The sequence below is a fragment of the Pezoporus flaviventris genome, unplaced genomic scaffold, assembly GCF_033815535.1.
Source record: "Pezoporus flaviventris isolate CSIRO_AGI_PZ_B2104156 unplaced genomic scaffold, CSIRO_AGI_Pfla_v1 ptg000078l, whole genome shotgun sequence".
NCBI lineage: Eukaryota > Metazoa > Chordata > Aves > Psittaciformes > Psittacidae > Pezoporus > Pezoporus flaviventris.
The window spans coordinates 17,133,602-17,151,013 of NW_026892626.1; the positions used below are offsets into that span (position 1 = coordinate 17,133,602).

Genomic DNA, 17,412 nt, shown 5'->3' on the forward strand with positions numbered 1-17,412 from the left:
GAGCGAGCAGAAAGAGATGTCCTGGTGCTTGCTGCTGCAGTGAGGGCATCTTTGTGAATGAACTGATGCATCTTGGTGGCCTTTCCCTAACTAGAAGGAGGGGAACAAGCAGAAAAAAAACCCTAAACCAAACAAGCTGAAAGAAATTGCCAGGGTTGTGTGTTGTGGTGTAATGATGCTGTGTGGGGCTGTGCGTGTCCAGCGCAGGGAAGAGGCACTGGGTGATGTGGAAGGGACCCAGTTAAACCTTTTGGTGGGTAGGGGAGGCTGAAAGACTATCAAATCTAGGGTACAATCACAGATTTTAGCTGTGTAGGTCAGTGTAGCTCTGTTAGTGTACGGAATGCTAAGTGTGTGGATGCAGATTGTTCTATCCTCTTGAGTACTGTGGAATTTGCAAGTAGGATTCAGAGTATTCATCTGCGCTTGGTTTTTATATAGGAGGAAAGAGAATTGCTGTCCACACCCAGTATGTCTTTAAAACAAAAACCCATTCATATTGCCTTTCAGAATAAGGAAAAATACTTTACTTTTTTTGTGGTGGTGAAGTTATTGAGAAGTGTAGACCAGGAAGGGTGTGTTTCTGGTGGATGGGAAGGAAAAGCATTTTCCAGTTGATCTGTGGCAAGATTTCTCCATCATCATTTTCCCAACTTAATTTCATCCACAGTGGAATTGAGGTCACTTGGTGTCACTTAGTCTGTCACCTGAATGCGTTTAGATGGGGCTTTGTCTCTTCAGCCCTGAAGTTGTAACCCCATCCTCTTGTTGAACACTGGTTTTGGAGGCAGGATGGGGTTGGTAGGAAGCATTTATAGGGATGAAGTCATCTGCAGTTCAGAGTTGTGCTCTAATATCAGGAATGGATGAAAACATGTTGTTTGTCTGATAGAGCCCTAGCTTAAGGAAACTGGGGAATGGCAAAGGGTTAAGTTACAGTAAGAGCTGGATTAGTTTTACATCACATATATATATATATAGATAGACATATATTGCACGATAAACCATGATGGAGTGCTCTGAAGAGTCATTAGCCTGGCCTGTGGTGCTGCTGTAGAGCTTGAGGTGAAGGCTTGACCATGCCAAGACACCCAGCCTGGTGTGAGGGTTGAGACAGGAGCTGAGTCGCAGAGGTTTGGTAGATCTGCAGCTGCTTTGGTTCCTGGGCTGGAGCTGTGCCCATGGGCAGCAGTGGGGATGCTGCAGGGGATGTCCTGGCCTGGTGATGCTTCAGTTGTGTGCAGAACGGTAAATCTTAACTGCTCTCCAGAGGAATTCTTCTTCCCTCCTCACCCTCCCACTTCTTCTTGCATGGAGGACGTGTGCGTATCCCATTCCCATCTGCTCTGGTGTATTGCTCCAAACACGTTTCCCTTTCCTCCCCCCTTCTTTTTCTCACTTGCAAAATATACTAAAAGTGCTTTGGATTTATCAAATGTTAGTAGCCCAAAATAGCCTTACTGGTCAAATTGACCAAAGAGAAAAGTGTGAAATATTTTATGAAAAAAAGGAAAGAAATGGAAAAAAAACCCCAACCCTTGGCATAACTTTAACACCACCCCCCCAATAAGCTCAGTTATTTATTTAGTTTTATACCCTAGAGAAACTAAACTCTATGGAGGGGACAGGGAAGGAAAACCATGGTGGTGGGTTGTGGTGTTTACGGTCTTTCTGAAGCCCCGTAGCTACGACAGCTCTTGTTCTCCATCTTCCCTTTTGCTGTTACAGATTCTAACATGTACTGTATGTATTAATATTGCACAGACTCGCGGAGAAAGAGATGGGTTTATTTTTCACAGCAGAATCTCACAAGACTTCGCTTCCTTTCCCTGTTACAACTGAAACCATCACCAAAACTGGTTTCATAAGCCCAGGAGCCGGCTGCTTTCTATGAATTTGTGCTGACTATTGACATTATTTACTGTATAAATAATTTATCATTTGTACTATTGTATCATAATGTCTGTATCTCTGTGTCATGGTTTGTTTTCTTTCTTCCCCCCCCCCCCCCCATCCCCAAGCAATGTCACAAATGTGATACTTAATGCCATCAGAACAGTGGAAAGACGAGGGGTTTGTAGGTGACTGGTCAGAATTAAAACTGTATTGCTTATATTCCAGGCGTGTTGCTTTTTCCAGGCTCTGCCTAAGTGTTTTATGATCCCCGTGGAAAAACTGTCACTGCCATGCTTGAGTTCTCCAGAAAGCTCATGCATTGCTTGAGGTGGTTTAAGGTTTGTGCTGAAAGGCCTGGGGTGCTCGGAGGAACGAAACCTCTGTGGGGAGTGATGCTTCTTGTACATTGTCAATGTGATTCCTTGGATGAGTGCAGCGCTTTCCTGGGGCAGGCCTGCTCTTGCTGTGAGAAAAGAGGGTTTCTTAATAGATCACTTAAATCGGAATCAGTTGAGACCTTACTAACTCAATAAAAATGAAGACTTGTTGTGTTGCAGGTGACTGAATTGCTTCTTTAAAACAGCGCTTCCGGAGGGATGATCGAGTACGGGCTCGGTGGAGGCTTCCGTATGTATATCAAGGCAGGAGGCTGGGGAAGGAGCGGCTTCCAGAGCTCATGGAGTAAGGGTTGGGGAGCTGGGACAGAGCTGGCTTTGGGAGTCTTTGCATCCCATTTGCACCAGTTCGGTCTTGCTCTTCCCATTGACCCAGTGGCCTTGCGGATGGGGGAGCAGGGAGCCTGTCTCTGGGTGGGAAGTGATTCCAGCTTCTCATTGTGGATGGTTTAAACTGAAGGGCACTTCATTAGGAAGCTGCTTCAAGAGGTACCTCTGCAGAGCCCCTCTGGGCTTCCCGTAGTTATGGTTTGCTGCCCATTGGGCTGATCACTAATCAAACCCTTCGCTTAGTGCCAAAACCACAGTGGTGGCAGGGACCTGCTATTGGAAAAGCAGCCACAGGGGGGGAAACCTATCCATTTGGGTTTCAATTTGATTCATTTTGCTTCTGCATTTGGGCTGGTAAAGAACACAGCAAAACTTCCTTTGCAGGGCTGGCAGCCCAGGTACCTACTGCTTTTTGTACCTCTCCTTTTCCAGAAGGAGGCATCTTCCGTGCATGTGTGAGTATTGCTGCTCTGGGTGATCCATACTCCACCGTTTGATTCTGGCCTCATGTTAAAGTAAAGCTGCTCACTGCAGGAAGGATTCAGAATGGAAACAACTTCGATTCTTAATACTCCTTTAGAGGAGGTGGCTGCTGCAAGCCAAGGGGTTGCTGGAGGGAGCAGGAGCTGATAAAGCCCATTGGGAGGTAGATCTGGCTGTGGCTGAGCCTTCCTCTGGCCTTGGGCGAGCTGCTCTCCCCCTGTCCTGGCTTTCCTCTTCCTCTCCTGTGAAGTGAGGTGGGATTTCCCTGCCTTTGCAGGGGAAAAGGGCTCTCTGGATAAAGTGTGATCTAGAGGCTTGTCCTCCCCTTGCACTGGCGTTGCCCAGGTGGGTTTGCTGAACACATTCATTGCTGTTCTCTACTGTTTGTGCTGGGCTGAGTGGTGCAGCTCTGCTCCTCTGCTTGTTTGAACTGAGGGACAATGGTTGGGGCCAGCTCCTACTATGGCTTTGGCAGGACTCCAGCAACCACCTGCAAGCTACGTTTCAGAGAACCAATGTGGTTTATGCAGCCTCGTGTTGAAAGCTTCCACCTTTTCCAGTCATCCACTTCCAGGTAACCTCCTCCCTGGCCTGTGAGCTGGGACACAGGGATTTGTAAAGACAGAGGTTTGGGAGCTCAGAATTAGGAATAGCAAGGAGCTGGTGGTGTATACAGTGGTAGCAATCCTGTCTCTTCATGCTTTGCTGTCAATCCATCGTACCCTGTTACCGTTGGAGATTGGAGTATCCATGAGTGGAAGTTCCCTTTGGAACTTCGCTCCTGCCCGTTACCCATAAGGGTGGTTAATCACCAGCCCTCTGATGGGGAGCTTAGAACAACGAGGACTGGCATCCCATTGGCATCCAGAGGTTGAAGTATTAGTTAGGAATGGGGGAACGTGGCAATACCTCGGTTGGAGATGGAGCATCCTCTGGCTTTGCTGTGGGGAGTGGGAGCTAAACCAAACCTGGGTCGGATCATGGGGCCCTCAGGTGTTGAGTAAAGCACTTCTAAAGCACTTGAGCATGTTTGTGGCCACCAGCAGCTGCTGTGAGCAGAGCAGGTTCTGGTGCACATCCATGTGTGCAGGGAGGGGGACAGCATGTGCTGCTAGACCGGAATGGAGCCCTTGGGATGGTGGGAGCTGGTGTTCCATGGTCATCTGTGGCTGTGACAGAAGCAGCCTGGGCACTACCTGAGTGTTCTCAACACTTGTTGAGTATTGAGTTCCCATTCCCAAGTGAAGGAGAATCAGTGACATTTCAAATAGCTGAATGAGATGGTAGTGAAGGTGTTTTATCTTCTCGGCTCCCTGTGCTGGTACCTGACATGAAATCGCACCAGGGCATCCTTGCTGCCAGTATTGCAGTTCAGTTGCTTCAGTACACTCTGGGTGATCTTTGTGAGTGAGTACAGCATCACTGGAGCTCGATGCAGCATCACTGGAGCTCGATGCAGCGTCACTGGAGCTCGATGCAGCCCCAGGGTCCTGTTGCTGGCAGCAGAAACCTTCCTGGAGCAAAGACACTGTGTTTAGTAGCCCCTGATGCAACTACCTCAGAACTCCTTTGTGGGAACACTTCCTGGCCTTTGGGAGCCACACAGCTGAGTTAGGGCCTGGAGGAGACCTTTGTCTGTGTAAGGGCTGAGTGGCTCCATGGGATGCTGACTCAGCATGGACTTGTCCCACCAGCCAGGCCATCACTAACCCACATGGGATTCCCCATAGCACTGTACTGTAGTAACTTCTAAGATGGAAAATCATCAAGTACCCTCCTTCTGCCCCACAGCGGTGAACACAGAACCTGTACAAGTCAGGCAGTGGGGTTCATGTTCTCCTTGAAGGGCTTTTTAGTTAGGGAATGAACTTGAGGGCTGTAACCAAGCTGAAGGGAGCTCTTTCTGCTTGCTGTAGCAGCACAGAAGGCTGAGGAGACCGTGGGCTGCCTGGGGTTGTGTTGGGTGACGGGGATGGGGTGGGTTTTGCTTTTTCAATGTCTTCATTAGCAAGTCTGGCACTGAAAGCAGCGATGTTCTGCGAGGTGAATCTGGGTGCTTGAATATCTTGGCCTGAATAGAGGCATAAAAATAGAAACCTGCAGCAGTTCCCTGCTCCTGCTGATGCTTCCCTCGCAAGGACAGAGCCTGAATCACTGCACCCTGCTGTGAAAGCAGCTTGTGTTGCACCCTCCCTCCTGCAGGCTCAGGCCTGGCTTTGATGGCCAAAGGGTGGTTTCTAACAGGGCACTCACTGGTGCCGGGGGTCCTGGCTGGGTCCTGCTCCTTCAGTGCTTGTGGCACTAAGAGGTACTTGTCCCATGCTCTCAGGATAAGGGGCAGCATCACTGCACTCAGCAGTCCCCGTGGAGGAGCAGGGAGAGCTTGGGCATCCTCCACACAACCTTGGCAGCAGCCTCCAGCATCTTCCTAAAGGTCGAAAGCTGCCAGGAGAGGGCAGGAGCTGGTGCTGCTGTTTGTTTTGGTGGAAAGGGCTGCAAATGCCCGGTCCTAAAGATACAGGCCAGGGTGACATGGTCTGGTGTGAGGTGTCCCTGCCCATGGCAGGGGGTTGGAACTGGATGACCTTAAGGTCCTTTCCAACCCAAACCATTCTGTGATTCTCTGATTCTAAATATCCAACGGATTTTCCTCCTTCTGGAAGGTTTGGCTCCTAAGCTGCTGTTTGATCCATGTCCTTGGCTGTCTCCTAGACTGGTTCCTATGGTGGCAGCAGAACTCTCCCATGAAGGGAGCAGGCAGCTCTCCCCAAAGCTCCTCCAGAGCAGGAGAGCAGAGGAGGGCTCCTGCCAAGTCCCCAGCTTCATCTCATTCTGTCTGATGGCCTTGAAGCCTCATCCTGTGTCAGGACACAGGTACTGGATCAAGGCTTTTCCCCTCCCATTTGCATTAGGAGGTTTATGGGCAATTCCACTGCCTGGGAAGAGACTTCAACAGGAGCTGCAGCACCAGCTGGGAGCCCCCCCCACTGCCTGTGCCAACAAGGGGTTGGGAGCTGTGGGTTTGAATCCAAGGGAGGAGGATTAACTGGGTGAGAGGAAATTGCTTTGAGCCTCTGCTATAACAAGGTTGGAATTTGGCTGTTCTTGGAGCACGGGCTCATTGAACCTTTAACGCTTAACTGCAACCAACACTTAGGGGTTGTAAATCCCTGCCCTATTGATGTCCTTTTGGCAGCACCGAGGCGGGTGTCTTTTTACTCCTGTGTCGTGAGAGCAGGGATTCTGTGCACACTGCAGGTGCTCCAGCACCCCTCAAACCAGAGTTTTCCAGCAGCTGATGGAGGCAGCAGCAAGGCTGTGTTGGGGAGAAGAAGATGGTTATGGGCAGGATCAGCAGTTGCCTCTTGGAGCGCAGGAGCAGCGTCAAACTCGGGAAGCATTGGAAGCATCGCCCCTGCGTGTGCCCTTGGGTAAGGAGCAAGCTGAGGAGCTCCTGCAGCAAAATGTGAAGGCCTTGAGGAAGGTATGTGGGGGTTCTTAACATGCTGGAGACACCGAGGAGCCAAAAACCCCCAATCAAACCCAGAGGCAATAGGTAAAGAGCCCCAATAATGCAGGTAGAGGTGTGGGATCTGCTTAGTCCCGTATCTAAAACACTGTTCAGCGGAGTTTGGGATTGAAGTGTTTTAAACCCTTGCTTTTCACTGGTTTAACCTTTTTCCTGAGGGTCCCTGCAGTGTGATGGAGCCCGTGCAAACACACATGGGAGCTTTGACTAGCCTCAGTGGGGTAAGCAGCCAGTTTGAAACAGGATCCATGCAGGAGATCGGTCACAGCAGGACACCACAAAGCTGCATGTGGTTAAGTTCACTGCATCCCTGCGGGCACAAGGCTGGGGCTTTGTCTGGGTTTAACGGGTTTCTCATGAGCAGAATCTGTGCTGGGCAGTTTTGCTCTAATTGCAATGGGGGCTGGTAACTGTGCTCAAGGGAAACAAACTCTTGGAGCAGTAGCAGGTTTGATGTTTGCCTTTCAAACACTGATACTGATCCCGCTACTGCGGAGAGCCGCTTCCCAAATGCTTTTGAAAAGGCAACAAAATTCCTTGCCTCTGCTCCCAGCCAACAGGAAATACTTCTTAGTTTGGATTCCAGCATGACTCAGTCCCGAGATCACAGCAGTTGCCAAAACAACTGGTGGAGGAGCTTCCTGGAAGTGGAAAATCAACAAAAACAAGATGGGAAGAAAGAAAGAGCTGGAAAATCATCTGTGAATGTTTGGGAAGTATTTCTAAACAGTCTAAAGGATGCTAAGAATGCTCACAGCAAAATCACACTGATCACGTCTCAGAGCTTACATTTATTCAATACATATCGAATACATTGCATTTATTCACTCATCTGTGAAGTGATCTCTCTAACTACATCTGACAGTGTCCTGGCTCTGCAGTTCAATGCTGTGTGTTACCAAGGCCTTGGTCAGTCCCTTACAGGGTGGATTCGTGTTCAGTCTTTCTCACAGTCACCTTTGGGTGTTTGCAGTCAAACACAAGAGGTTACATGGCCAAATTGAGATAGGAAAATAAGTAATGAGTCATTTTACTATAGCATCCACTTCTCTTTGGTACCTGTAAGAACAGCAGATCTTGGATGACCGAGGACTTAGGAACGTCCTGCCACAAACAGGTAACAAAACCTAGCAGGGGCAAGACAAATACATTGAGACAAGTGGGTTTATTCAGCCCAAAAGAAGAGCACTAACATCATCTCAGAGGAGCAGCTCTTCAGACCCAGGTGGCTCTGTGCCCTCATGCTGCAGCATTGGAGCTCCTGTGACTAATAACAACCCACATGGGTCCGCTCCTGCTCTGAGGTTATGCCATGGGAGGAAAGCCTGAGTACAGCACTTGGGCATTGCTATATGGCTGCTTTACCTGCCCTCCTGATAAGCAAACCAGCCAAGGAAAGCCATGGTATGGTTTCTGTGTAAGGTGATGGCTGAAGGAGCTATGCAAGAGAAGGTCCTTTCTGCTGCCTCCCTCCCTTCCTGTGCAGCACAATGCAGCTGGTACCCAATTTGGAGCTAAATCCTGCTCATGACCACACACAACTCAATCTTCCTTTGCGGAGCCTTCTCCAAAGCTTAGTTTTTAATCAACATCTGCACTTAAAATGCAGTTTGTGCTCCCAGAAGGTAGGATACATTTAACACCAGGGGCTCTTTAACGCCTCTAAACTAAAACTGCTGCCCTTTTTAATTCCCTCGATACAGAAATGAAACCTGGAAGAGGCAGCATCTTGCTCTAGATGCAAAGGCACAGGTTGCTTCACTGCCAGATGTGGGGAAGGTTTGTGTCTGCAGTGCATGAAGTAGTTGCACAAACCCTAAAGGTCTATGTGGGATATGAAGGGAACTGTTGCTGCTTCTGCAGAGGGAGGCACACGGCAGAGAGGAGCCTGTGTGCATCTTACTGGACCAGTTCCACATTCCTCCCTTTTTGGAAGGTGCAGCTATTTCCATTTCCCAGTTCTACCACAAAAAGCATCAGTAAAGAGCGCTGGGCTTGTAATACTGGTTTGAACCAAGAACACTGCTACATTTCTGAACTTTCCTGCTCTTTATGTGTATAAAAAGCGTACAAAAGGCTGAATAATAGCTGATAACATTGATTTACATACCATTTCAACCTGTATCTTACTGAAAGGATGACAGTAATTGTTCCAAAGCCTCACAGGGTTCTGTTTCTTTTGGAATAATGAAATTATTCCTAATAATGATGACATTTTGATGTCTCCAATGAGATATCTCAGTTGAGGCAGGTGCTCATTTCACTTTGCCACAGCGAGCCCCAAAGCTCTGACCTCTGTCAGCCTTTGAAGCCCTCATGGCCCAGCTCAGTACATGTGCATCCCCTCTGTCAGAGGCCCCTGGGAAGGGTCCTGCATGTCACTTGGGGTCACGTCGTAGCCCAGCTTCTTCATGTCCTTGGTCACTACGTTGAAGGAGATGGTCACAAAGCCTTGAGAGCGCACCCTGGTCACTAGGAGAGAAGAGGTGAATACAGCTGGTCAGGAGAGGGTTCTGCACAGGTGTTGGATGCCCATATCCCAACAGGAATAACCAGTCTTTTATCAGCACAAGGGGATGGCCAAGCTGTGGCCTGCTGCGGACGGGCTGCAGCCAGGAGCTCGCAGGACTTACCTTCTCTCCCTTCTCCCTGTGCTACCACTCTGGGGTCAGTGAATTCCGGACGTCTCCCTGTGAACCAGCTTGGAGAAGAGAAATGAAACTTCAGTGATATTTAGGTCTGATACAGCCCATTAAATGCATGTTAAAAACACAACGGGGGGCTTAAGGAGACTCCCAGCTTTTGTTTGCAGCAGGGTTTCAAAGAGTGATTCCCTTTATTGCTAAGGGAATTCCTTTTGTCTAAGGAAAGAAATGAATCCAACTTCATACACATCTTAAATCCAGGTTATCTCTGGGCCAGATGGAATATTCCTATGGCAAAGACGGTTTTGAGACCAATTCACCTCTTGTTCACCCAGAACAACACCGAAGCTTTGATACTTCAAACACGCAGCTACACTAGAACCATAGCTACAGTGGGATTTAGGGTTGGACTGCAGCAAACCTCCTCAGCATCCAGTGGCATCTAAAATGCTGAGCGAAGTCTAAGCAGCACCTCTGCAAGTCCCATCACTGACGTGAATGAACCCACGGGACACGGAGCTGCCACTGAGTGCAGGAGCTCATGCAGCAGCAGCAGCCTGCTCTGCTGACATGAGCTCTTTCTAAACCAACAGTGTTCAAATGTGCCGTGAATAAATGGAGCCAGCATCACTGCTAACATGGTTGAAGCGAGCTCCTCAAAGACTGAGGCACCTAAAGCACGGTTTGACCTACAAAACTCTGGTTAAGATCCAAATATGCAGCCATGTGTACGCTCCAGTGTAAACCTTTGTGACCACGAGCAGGGACTTAAAACCAAGAAGTCTTTAATGATTACCTTGTAAACTGCTGCAGCCTGGATGTGGACTCTGGAACAAACATAGGGATGGTTCTCGTATGCCTACAACAAACCCAAGGCGCACAGGACTTAAGAGATGAAGCAAACAGCACTGGAAAGACTTCTATGTGTAAAGGTGCTGGAATTTCAGACTCATGAGGCAACTAAACACCTACTCCTCACAAGGAAAGGTTTGTTATATAGGAAGAGTGTATATATGCTTGTTATGTAGGAAGAGTGTTATATAGGAAGAGTGTATATATGCTTGTTACATAGGAAGAGTGTTATATAGGAAAGTGTATATATGTTTGTTATATAGGAAGAGTGTATATATGCTTGTTATATAGGAAGAGTGTTATATAGGAAGAGTGTATATATGCTTGTTATATAGGAAGAGTGTTATATAGGAAGAGTGTATATATGCTTGTTATGTAGGAAGAGTGTTTCTTATATAGGAAGAGTGTTATATAGGAAAGTGTATATATGCTTGTTATATAGGAAGAGTGTTATATAGAAAGAGTGTTATATAGGAAGTGTTATATGGGAAGAGTGTATATATGCTTGTTATATAGGAAGAGTGTTATATAGGAAGTGTTATATAGGAAGAGTGCATATATGTTTGTCATATAGGAAGAGTGTTTGTCATATAGGAAGAGTCTGGGAATGAAAGCTTAGCACATGCTGAGCGTGCTGATGGAGATGTATTGCATTTCACACTTGGGTTTTCCACATCCCAGCTGTGGCTTTACAGGATCACTAGAGATTACTTGCTATCCTGCTAGCAAATCCCTGTTCTTTGTACCAAACAGGCAAGACTTGCTAAGGAGAGAGAGGAATGATCCCGACACAAGCGGTACCTAAGGAAAACCCCTCTTTGCCTCTGCCCCGAAAGCCAGGTTCCACCCTCACCTTCCGGGGGTGAAGGGGACGTGAACAGCTCCATAACCTCTGACCACATCATGGCCAAAGAAGTCGGGTCCGTAGACGCTGATGACAATCTGGGGCCCTGCAAAGGAAGGGAACGTGAGCGGGGGAGCTCGGGGAAGGAGCCGTGGCCCACGCCCCGCACTCACAGCCCGACGGGTTGGTGCTCTTGAAGGTGATGTCGATGGGGAAGTTCCAGACGAGGGTGGTGGGCGAGACGTCGCTCGTGGAGGTGATCTGGGAGATGCCCTCCTCCAGGCCCTGTGGGGAGCAGGTTAAAGGAGGTGATATCCCCCCCTTCCCCCCCAGCAGCACTGTGTCTTTAACACGGGGAGGGCATGGAGCTGTTGGACAAGGCCAGAGGATGGATACAGGGATGAGCAGGGGATGGAGAACATCTCATATGGAGACAGGCTGGGAACATTGGGGCTGGAGAGGGGAGAAGGCTGAGTGGAGACTTCATAGCAGCCTTCCAGTGTCTGAAGGGGGCCTATAGGGATGCTGGGGAGGGACTCTTCATTAGGGACTGTAGTGATAGGACAAGGGGTAACGGGTTCAAACTGAAACAAGGTGATTTACGTTGGATCTAAGGCAGAAGTTCTTCACTATGAGGGTGCTGAGGTGCTGGCACAGGGTGCCCAGAGAAGCTGTGGCTGCCCCATCCCTGGCAGTGTTCAAGGCCAGGTTGGACACAGGGGCTTGGAGCAAGCTGCTCTAGTGGAAGGTGTTGGGGTTGGAGCTGGATGAGCTTTAAGGTCCCTTCCACCCCAACCCCTTCCCTGTGCCATACACGGGGGGGTTGCACGGATCCCATCACACCCGTGCCGCGGGATGGGTTCGGGGGTGCAGAGCGCGTCCTTACCGCGGTGGGGACCCAGTCCTGGCCGTAGACGAAGCAGAACTTGCAGTAGAGGTCATCGAACCCCGGGAACTGCGGGGAGAGGAGGAGAGGCTGCGCCGGGGGAGCGGCAGGGCCCGAGGGCCGCCACGGGCCGAGGGGGGGGCCGGCACCGCCGCCCCCAGGAGCCAGCCCCGGGGCTGTGGATGCGGGGTTACCGGACGCTCCCGCCGCTCACCCGCCCGCTCTCGATCTGCCCGGTCACCGACACCAGGAACACGCTGGGGCTGCCCGCGGCCGCCATGCCTGGGCCGCGGTTCCGCTGTTGCCATGGGTACGGACGGTGCGGCGGAGGGGCCACGCTTCCTCAGCGGCCGCGCTTCGCGGAGAGGCCAGGGCAGAACCCGCCTCTAAACGCCCCGAAGCACGAGTGAATCGCCCCAAAACACGGATGAATCGCCCCGAAACGGATGAATCGCCCCGAAACACGACTGAATCGCCCCGAAACACGACTGAATCGCCCCAAAACAAGAATGAATAGCCCCAAACCGCGGGCAGACCCCGCTCTGCATCCTCCCAATGCCACCCCCATAATCCACCCCACCACGGGGTGTGAGGCTCCCCGGCCGCTCTCCCTTCCCATCGCGTCGTGCTTTGATTTATCATAGTCTCATATTGACCCACATCAACCCAAACGAGCCCGGTTTAAAGCACAGAGGGGCACCGGGGCCTCAGCACGCTGCAGGCACTAAGGACATGGCCACTAGGTGCTGCTGCCGGCCGGGCTGAGGCGGCTTCTGGGTGAGGGACCAGACCCAGAGAACGTTTTCCAGGCAGGAAATCTTTGGGAATCGGAGCCTCTGCAGGGCCCCCTTGCGACCTGCACTGATGGGAAGGGAGGGAGAGGCCGGTGGTGCTCCTTATCGCGAGGGTACCACGCTGCGGGTCATCCCCTCGCATCCTTGGAGCATCCCACACGATGCTCCCTCGTTGGGAGCGCGGCTCCGGGTCTCACCTCCCTGCTGCCGGTGCGGGTGCGTTGTGCTTTGGCTCCTCTGCAGTGCCGCGCAGTGATTTGGTTGCAGGTGTCTTTGATAAGGCAAAGGGACAGCACCAAGATGCCACACCAACATGGGTTGTATTGGGCTGAGGGTAAACTGCACGATGAGAAACACCTTCCGTAGCCCAATAGATGGACTCTGTGCCAGTGCTTCAATTGGATTGGTCAGGTTTTATTTATTATATTCAGGAAAATTATTATTATGAATTAATTTTTATTAATTATTAACCATTAAATATTAGAATCAGGAGCAATTCCTTCCCCAAAGGGTGCTCAGGCATTGGAACAGGAGCTGCCGTCCCTGCAGTGTTCACACAGCGTGGAGACGAGGCCTCAGTGCCATGGGTCAGTGGTGGCCTTGGCAGTGCTGGGAATGGTTGGACTGGGTGAGCTTAAAGCACTTTTCCAACCTCATTGATTCCCTGATTCTATCCCATGATTCCATGATTTGAGTTTGTTTTTCTCTGTTCACATTCAGCAAACCAATTTGGGCAGGAGAGGAATGGGGGAGCCTGGAGGGATGGGAGGGAATGGTTCAGATCTTACCCTTTCTCCCCATCCCTCCTGAGAAACTTCCTCTGGGATAAACCCCATCAGGACAAACCCAAACCCGTTCCCACTGAGCCGCCTGATGCTGTTTGGTTAAGACGTGGCCACCAGGTACCGCAGAGCAAGCTCAGAGCCAGTGTAAGGCCGTTTCCTTCCCTAGGGATCTCCAGCTGCTGGAGGAGTCAATCCCAGCGCTGGGCAGCCTTCCCCTTGGCAGCAGGAAGGGTCATTCAGCACTCACCTCTACCTGGACTCTATCCCCTCGCAGCCATAACGGGAGCCTTTTCCTCCCTCCTTTCCACGCCTCTCTTGCTGCAATTGGCTGCGTTTGGAATCTTTGTCCGTGATTGAAATCCCAAGCAAGGAAGCGTCTTTTCCTGCTGGAAAACGGAATGATCCAGCAGGGCTTTGGTTTCCACCATAATGGAAGCCCGCAGATCGTGGTGCTCCACGGGGGCTGTTGAATGGTGCTGGTGCTCCTCTCGGCGCCGTGAAACACTCCCCTCTTCCCTTGGAATTGTCCTGATCGTGTGAGATGTGAAGGGATGCGTCACTCAGAGCCTCTGGTGCACCTTGACCTGACTGCCCTGCTGCCGCGGTGATGGGCTCCAGTGGTGCTCTCATCCTGTTCCCATAGGGATTGACTCCACACTCATCTCCCTGAGTAGGAGAATGAATGGCGGCTGGCCTCAGCCTCGGAAAAGCTCCTCACGGTGCCTGTGAGGAAGCGCTGGAAGTCTGGGAGCACCCGAGCAGCAGCTCCTTTGTCACCATCACATTTTCAGGCAGGATGAAACCAGCCCTGGGGCAGAGCCATTGCTTCCTGCAGGCGCTGGGGGAAGGTGGGGGACACAGGAATGGCAACGCAGTGGCACAGCCACTAGTTACGTGCTAAATGGCCACTGAACCCATCTCGTGGTGCCATTTGTCTGCAATGAACAGGTTGTCTTCAGCCTGACTCACCCCTGCCCGTGTCTTATCGCGGTGAGAGGCTGCAGAGCTTCCCTGCCCTTTGTCTCAATGCTTTTTGCTTCTGTTCTCAGAGCTCTTCCCACCTCCTGCTCCAATCCAACAGCATGGAAGGAGGATGCTGCCATAGCATCAATGGTGCATCAGAGGAGGATGTTCTTGGTGTAATTCTTGCTGAGTATACTCACATGGGAGTGAGCGTATTCCTTCAGGCATTACTCCATGTATTCCTCCATATATATACACATGGAGGCTTATTTTGGGGAGAAGGTAACTGGGTGAAGATGGATGGGATGAACTGTTGGGTTCTGTGTCTGGATGCTGCCAGCCAGCTGGGCTGGGTCAGCCTGGAGGGGAGAAGGCTCCTTAAGGGGAGACCTTAGAGCAGCTCCAGTGCCTAAAGGGGCTGCAGGAAACCCAGAGAGGGGCTTGGGACAAGGGTCTGTAGGGACAGGACAAAGGGAATGGCTTTAACCTGCCAGAGGGGAGACTGAGATGAGCTCTTAGGCAGAAGCTCTTCCCTGTGAGGGTGCTGAGGCGCTGGCACAGGGTGCCCAGAGAAGCTGTGGCTGCCCCATCCCTGGCAGTGTTCAAGGCCAGGTTGGACACAGGGGCTTGGAGCAAGCTGCTCTAGTGGAAGGGGTCCCTCCTCTCCCCCTTTTGGAAGCTGAGATGGCCCCAGCCATTAATACACAGCCACGTATTTAAAGCTTTCCAGGGAGTGTTCAATGGATAAAGGCCATTTAGTCCTTCAGCCTAAGCAAGCCTGCCCAAATAGCAGGTGTTTATCAGTACCTGTATGATGCTGCAGCGCTGACAGGTGATGACAGCACTGGGGATGCTGCACATTTGCTTGGTTGGAGGCTTTTTTAATGCTTTCTTCTTTCTTTCTCCCCAGCTGGACAAAGGCAATTCCAGATTGATGCCATCTGAGATGTAACCTTGGACCAGAGAGCACCCGAAGCCTCTTCAAGTCACTTGGTGATGGTTTCCTCTTCCTCAGCACGGTGAGTTTCAATCCGTGTTTTAGCCCTGCTCCTCTGGGCCAGGCCAGGCCAGGCCAAGGAACACGATGGAATTGTCATTAAAGATGCAAAGTAGCAATCAACCCAATGAAATAATAATGGCTCACATTAGCATTGCATTGACCTGGTGCTTTGCACTTCGGAGCTTAAGCACCGCTTGCAGGCAGCCTGATGGAGCCTGCTTCACGTGGGAGAGAATCGATGTAACACCAGTGTGTGCCCAGAGGGACACTGGGACAATCACATCCCCTGTTAGGAACCATCTCCTTTGTAAAGAGGGCAGTTGTTAAACCAAATACATTTGGTGGAGTAGGAGCTCTGAGCAAACAGAGAGCAGGGAAGGGGTTTGTTACGCTGGGAATAATCCCTGCTGAAGCCAGGTTTCCAGCCAAAGGAAGAGCAAGCCCATTGGAGGCAGGACCCTCTGCTCTTAGGAGCTCTTTTTGGCAAAGCTGCGCTTTATTGGGCTAAAGGAAGCCCAAATCAGAGCACTGAACCCCAAGCAGGAGTGTGAAGCACACAGGGGGGGTTGCAAAAAGGCTTTTCCTGCTCATGGTTACAGTGTGTGGTGGTTTCGGGAGCACTGGGGTTGGGCTGCCCTGGGAATTGTCCCTTTCCTGCCAAGCACGGGGGCTCCCCCAGGTAAAGGAACCAGGAATGGGCACACGGGATGCTCCTTTCCCAGCAAAGCTGGGTAAATCCAGCAGTAATCGTTACAAGGCAGCTTCCTCCTCTCCCGAGGGACACACCAGGCACTTCCAGGCAGGATTAAGCCCAGCACAGGGGGATTCACCTCCCCTCCTTCCCATTCTGCTGCTTAAGCTGCAGCGAAAGGCATTTGCCATCATCCCCAGAGCACCATTAATGGTTGTTTTATGGTGCTTTCCCGGAGTTCCTCCCTATCCCACCAAGATTTACACTGATTATTTACACTGATCCCAAATGACTCTGAGTTACAGCAGTGCAGGTGCTTGGAGGCATGAAGCCACTCCACAGACAGAGGCTGTTGTATGAGGGAAGGGAGTCGCTGTTGGAGCTGGGTGGGAGCATCAGCAGGAAGGGCACAGTGTGGATCCAGGATGCTTGGGAAAGAGGTTTCAGGGAACGCCAGGCTCTGGGGGGGATGCAATGGGACCTTAAGGCTGGAGCAGGGCTCAGCCTCTGGCTACACCCTGGTACAAAGCGAGGCCACGCTTCCAGTTTATACAGTTTAATACATGTGAAACAAGATACATTTCCTTTTGAGTAATGGATGCATAAATAACAGAAGATATATGTGGATGCATAAATATGAGGCATGGAATGAACCAAACAAAACCCATTGCTTTCACTGCTTCAACAGTTACTGCTTTAACTGCTTGTTTCCCCCCCTGTCTTCTCACCCAGCGCTGGTGGCGTGTCCTCGCGACAGGCTGGGTGCTGCTCCGATGGAACACGGTGATGCTGTCCCACGGTGAAAGGTTGGGATGAGGGTGAGGAGAGGGCAGGATCGGAGGCTAAAAGAGAAACCCCAACCCCCAGACTGCGAAACGAGAGAGAAGAAATGGAGTTAAAGGAGACCTGGATTCCTCCGGAGGCTTCGCTGGCGACGGGAGGTGGATGCAGCCATGAGGATGAGGAGGGATGCTGGACAGAAGTCGTTCTGCTGCGAGGAGGACAAAGCATTAGCTTCAGTGCTCACAAAGAACATCACCTAAGACAGCGCTTTTACACCTTTACATCCTGGAGCAATAACTTACTGTGAACCGCAGTAAACAAAATACATTTCTTAAATAAGCTAGTTTATTCATTTGGTGGGGTTTAGCTCTCCGTAAATTTAACTTTTTCCTGGTTTTCCATGTTTTTTTTTTTCCACAAGGAACCACGGTTGTGCACGTTAGTTCAGATTATTGCAACATTTCACCTGAATCTTGGTTCAAAAAAAGGAGGAGAAAAGAAGCAACAGGACAGATGCAGAGACGAGAATGAAGAAC

The 17,412-nt window shown here is 50.6% G+C and overlaps 1 protein-coding gene and 1 long non-coding RNA gene across 3 annotated transcripts; one reads left to right on the top strand and one right to left on the bottom strand.

Moving 5' to 3' along the window:
- Positions 1 to 6,499: 6,499 nt before the first annotated feature.
- LOC133279448 (uncharacterized) lies at positions 6,500 to 17,199 on the top strand. The gene is made up of 3 exons (XR_009746893.1): positions 6,500 to 6,660; positions 15,313 to 15,421; positions 16,826 to 17,199. It is a non-coding gene; the product is annotated as an uncharacterized LOC133279448 (long non-coding RNA).
- On the bottom strand, positions 8,734 to 12,215 carry B9D1 (B9 domain containing 1). 2 transcript variants are annotated; one of them, XM_061473185.1, is made up of 7 exons: positions 12,075 to 12,214; positions 11,861 to 11,929; positions 11,148 to 11,259; positions 10,984 to 11,080; positions 10,075 to 10,137; positions 9,267 to 9,334; positions 8,734 to 9,105 (listed from the first exon to the last, which is right to left on the bottom strand). In XM_061473185.1, the coding sequence occupies exons 1-7, from the start codon at positions 12,138 to 12,140 to the stop codon at positions 8,960 to 8,962; spliced, it is 621 nt and encodes a 206-aa protein (XP_061329169.1). In that variant the 5' UTR covers positions 12,141 to 12,214; the 3' UTR covers positions 8,734 to 8,959. The 2 variants fall into 2 exon arrangements, with proteins under 2 accessions (XP_061329169.1, XP_061329170.1); XM_061473186.1 differs by lacking the exon at positions 10,075 to 10,137 and having other exon boundaries at positions 12,075 to 12,215.
- Positions 17,200 to 17,412: the final 213 nt, after the last annotated feature.

What these genes read in the sequence shown, in the direction of transcription:
- B9D1 (XM_061473185.1), bottom strand. Translation starts at nt 12,140, where the DNA reads ATGGCGGCCGCGGGCAGCCCCAGCGTGTTCCTGGTGTCGGTGACCGGG. An exon ending in GTCCCCTTCACCCCCGGAAG is followed by an intron (nt 10,138 to 10,983) that starts GTGAGGGTGGAA and finishes GGTTTGTTGTAG; the next exon opens with GCATACGAGAACCATCCCTA. An exon ending in AGGCTGCAGCAGTTTACAAG is followed by an intron (nt 9,335 to 10,074) that starts GTAATCATTAAA and finishes CTCTTCTCCAAG; the next exon opens with CTGGTTCACAGGGAGACGTC.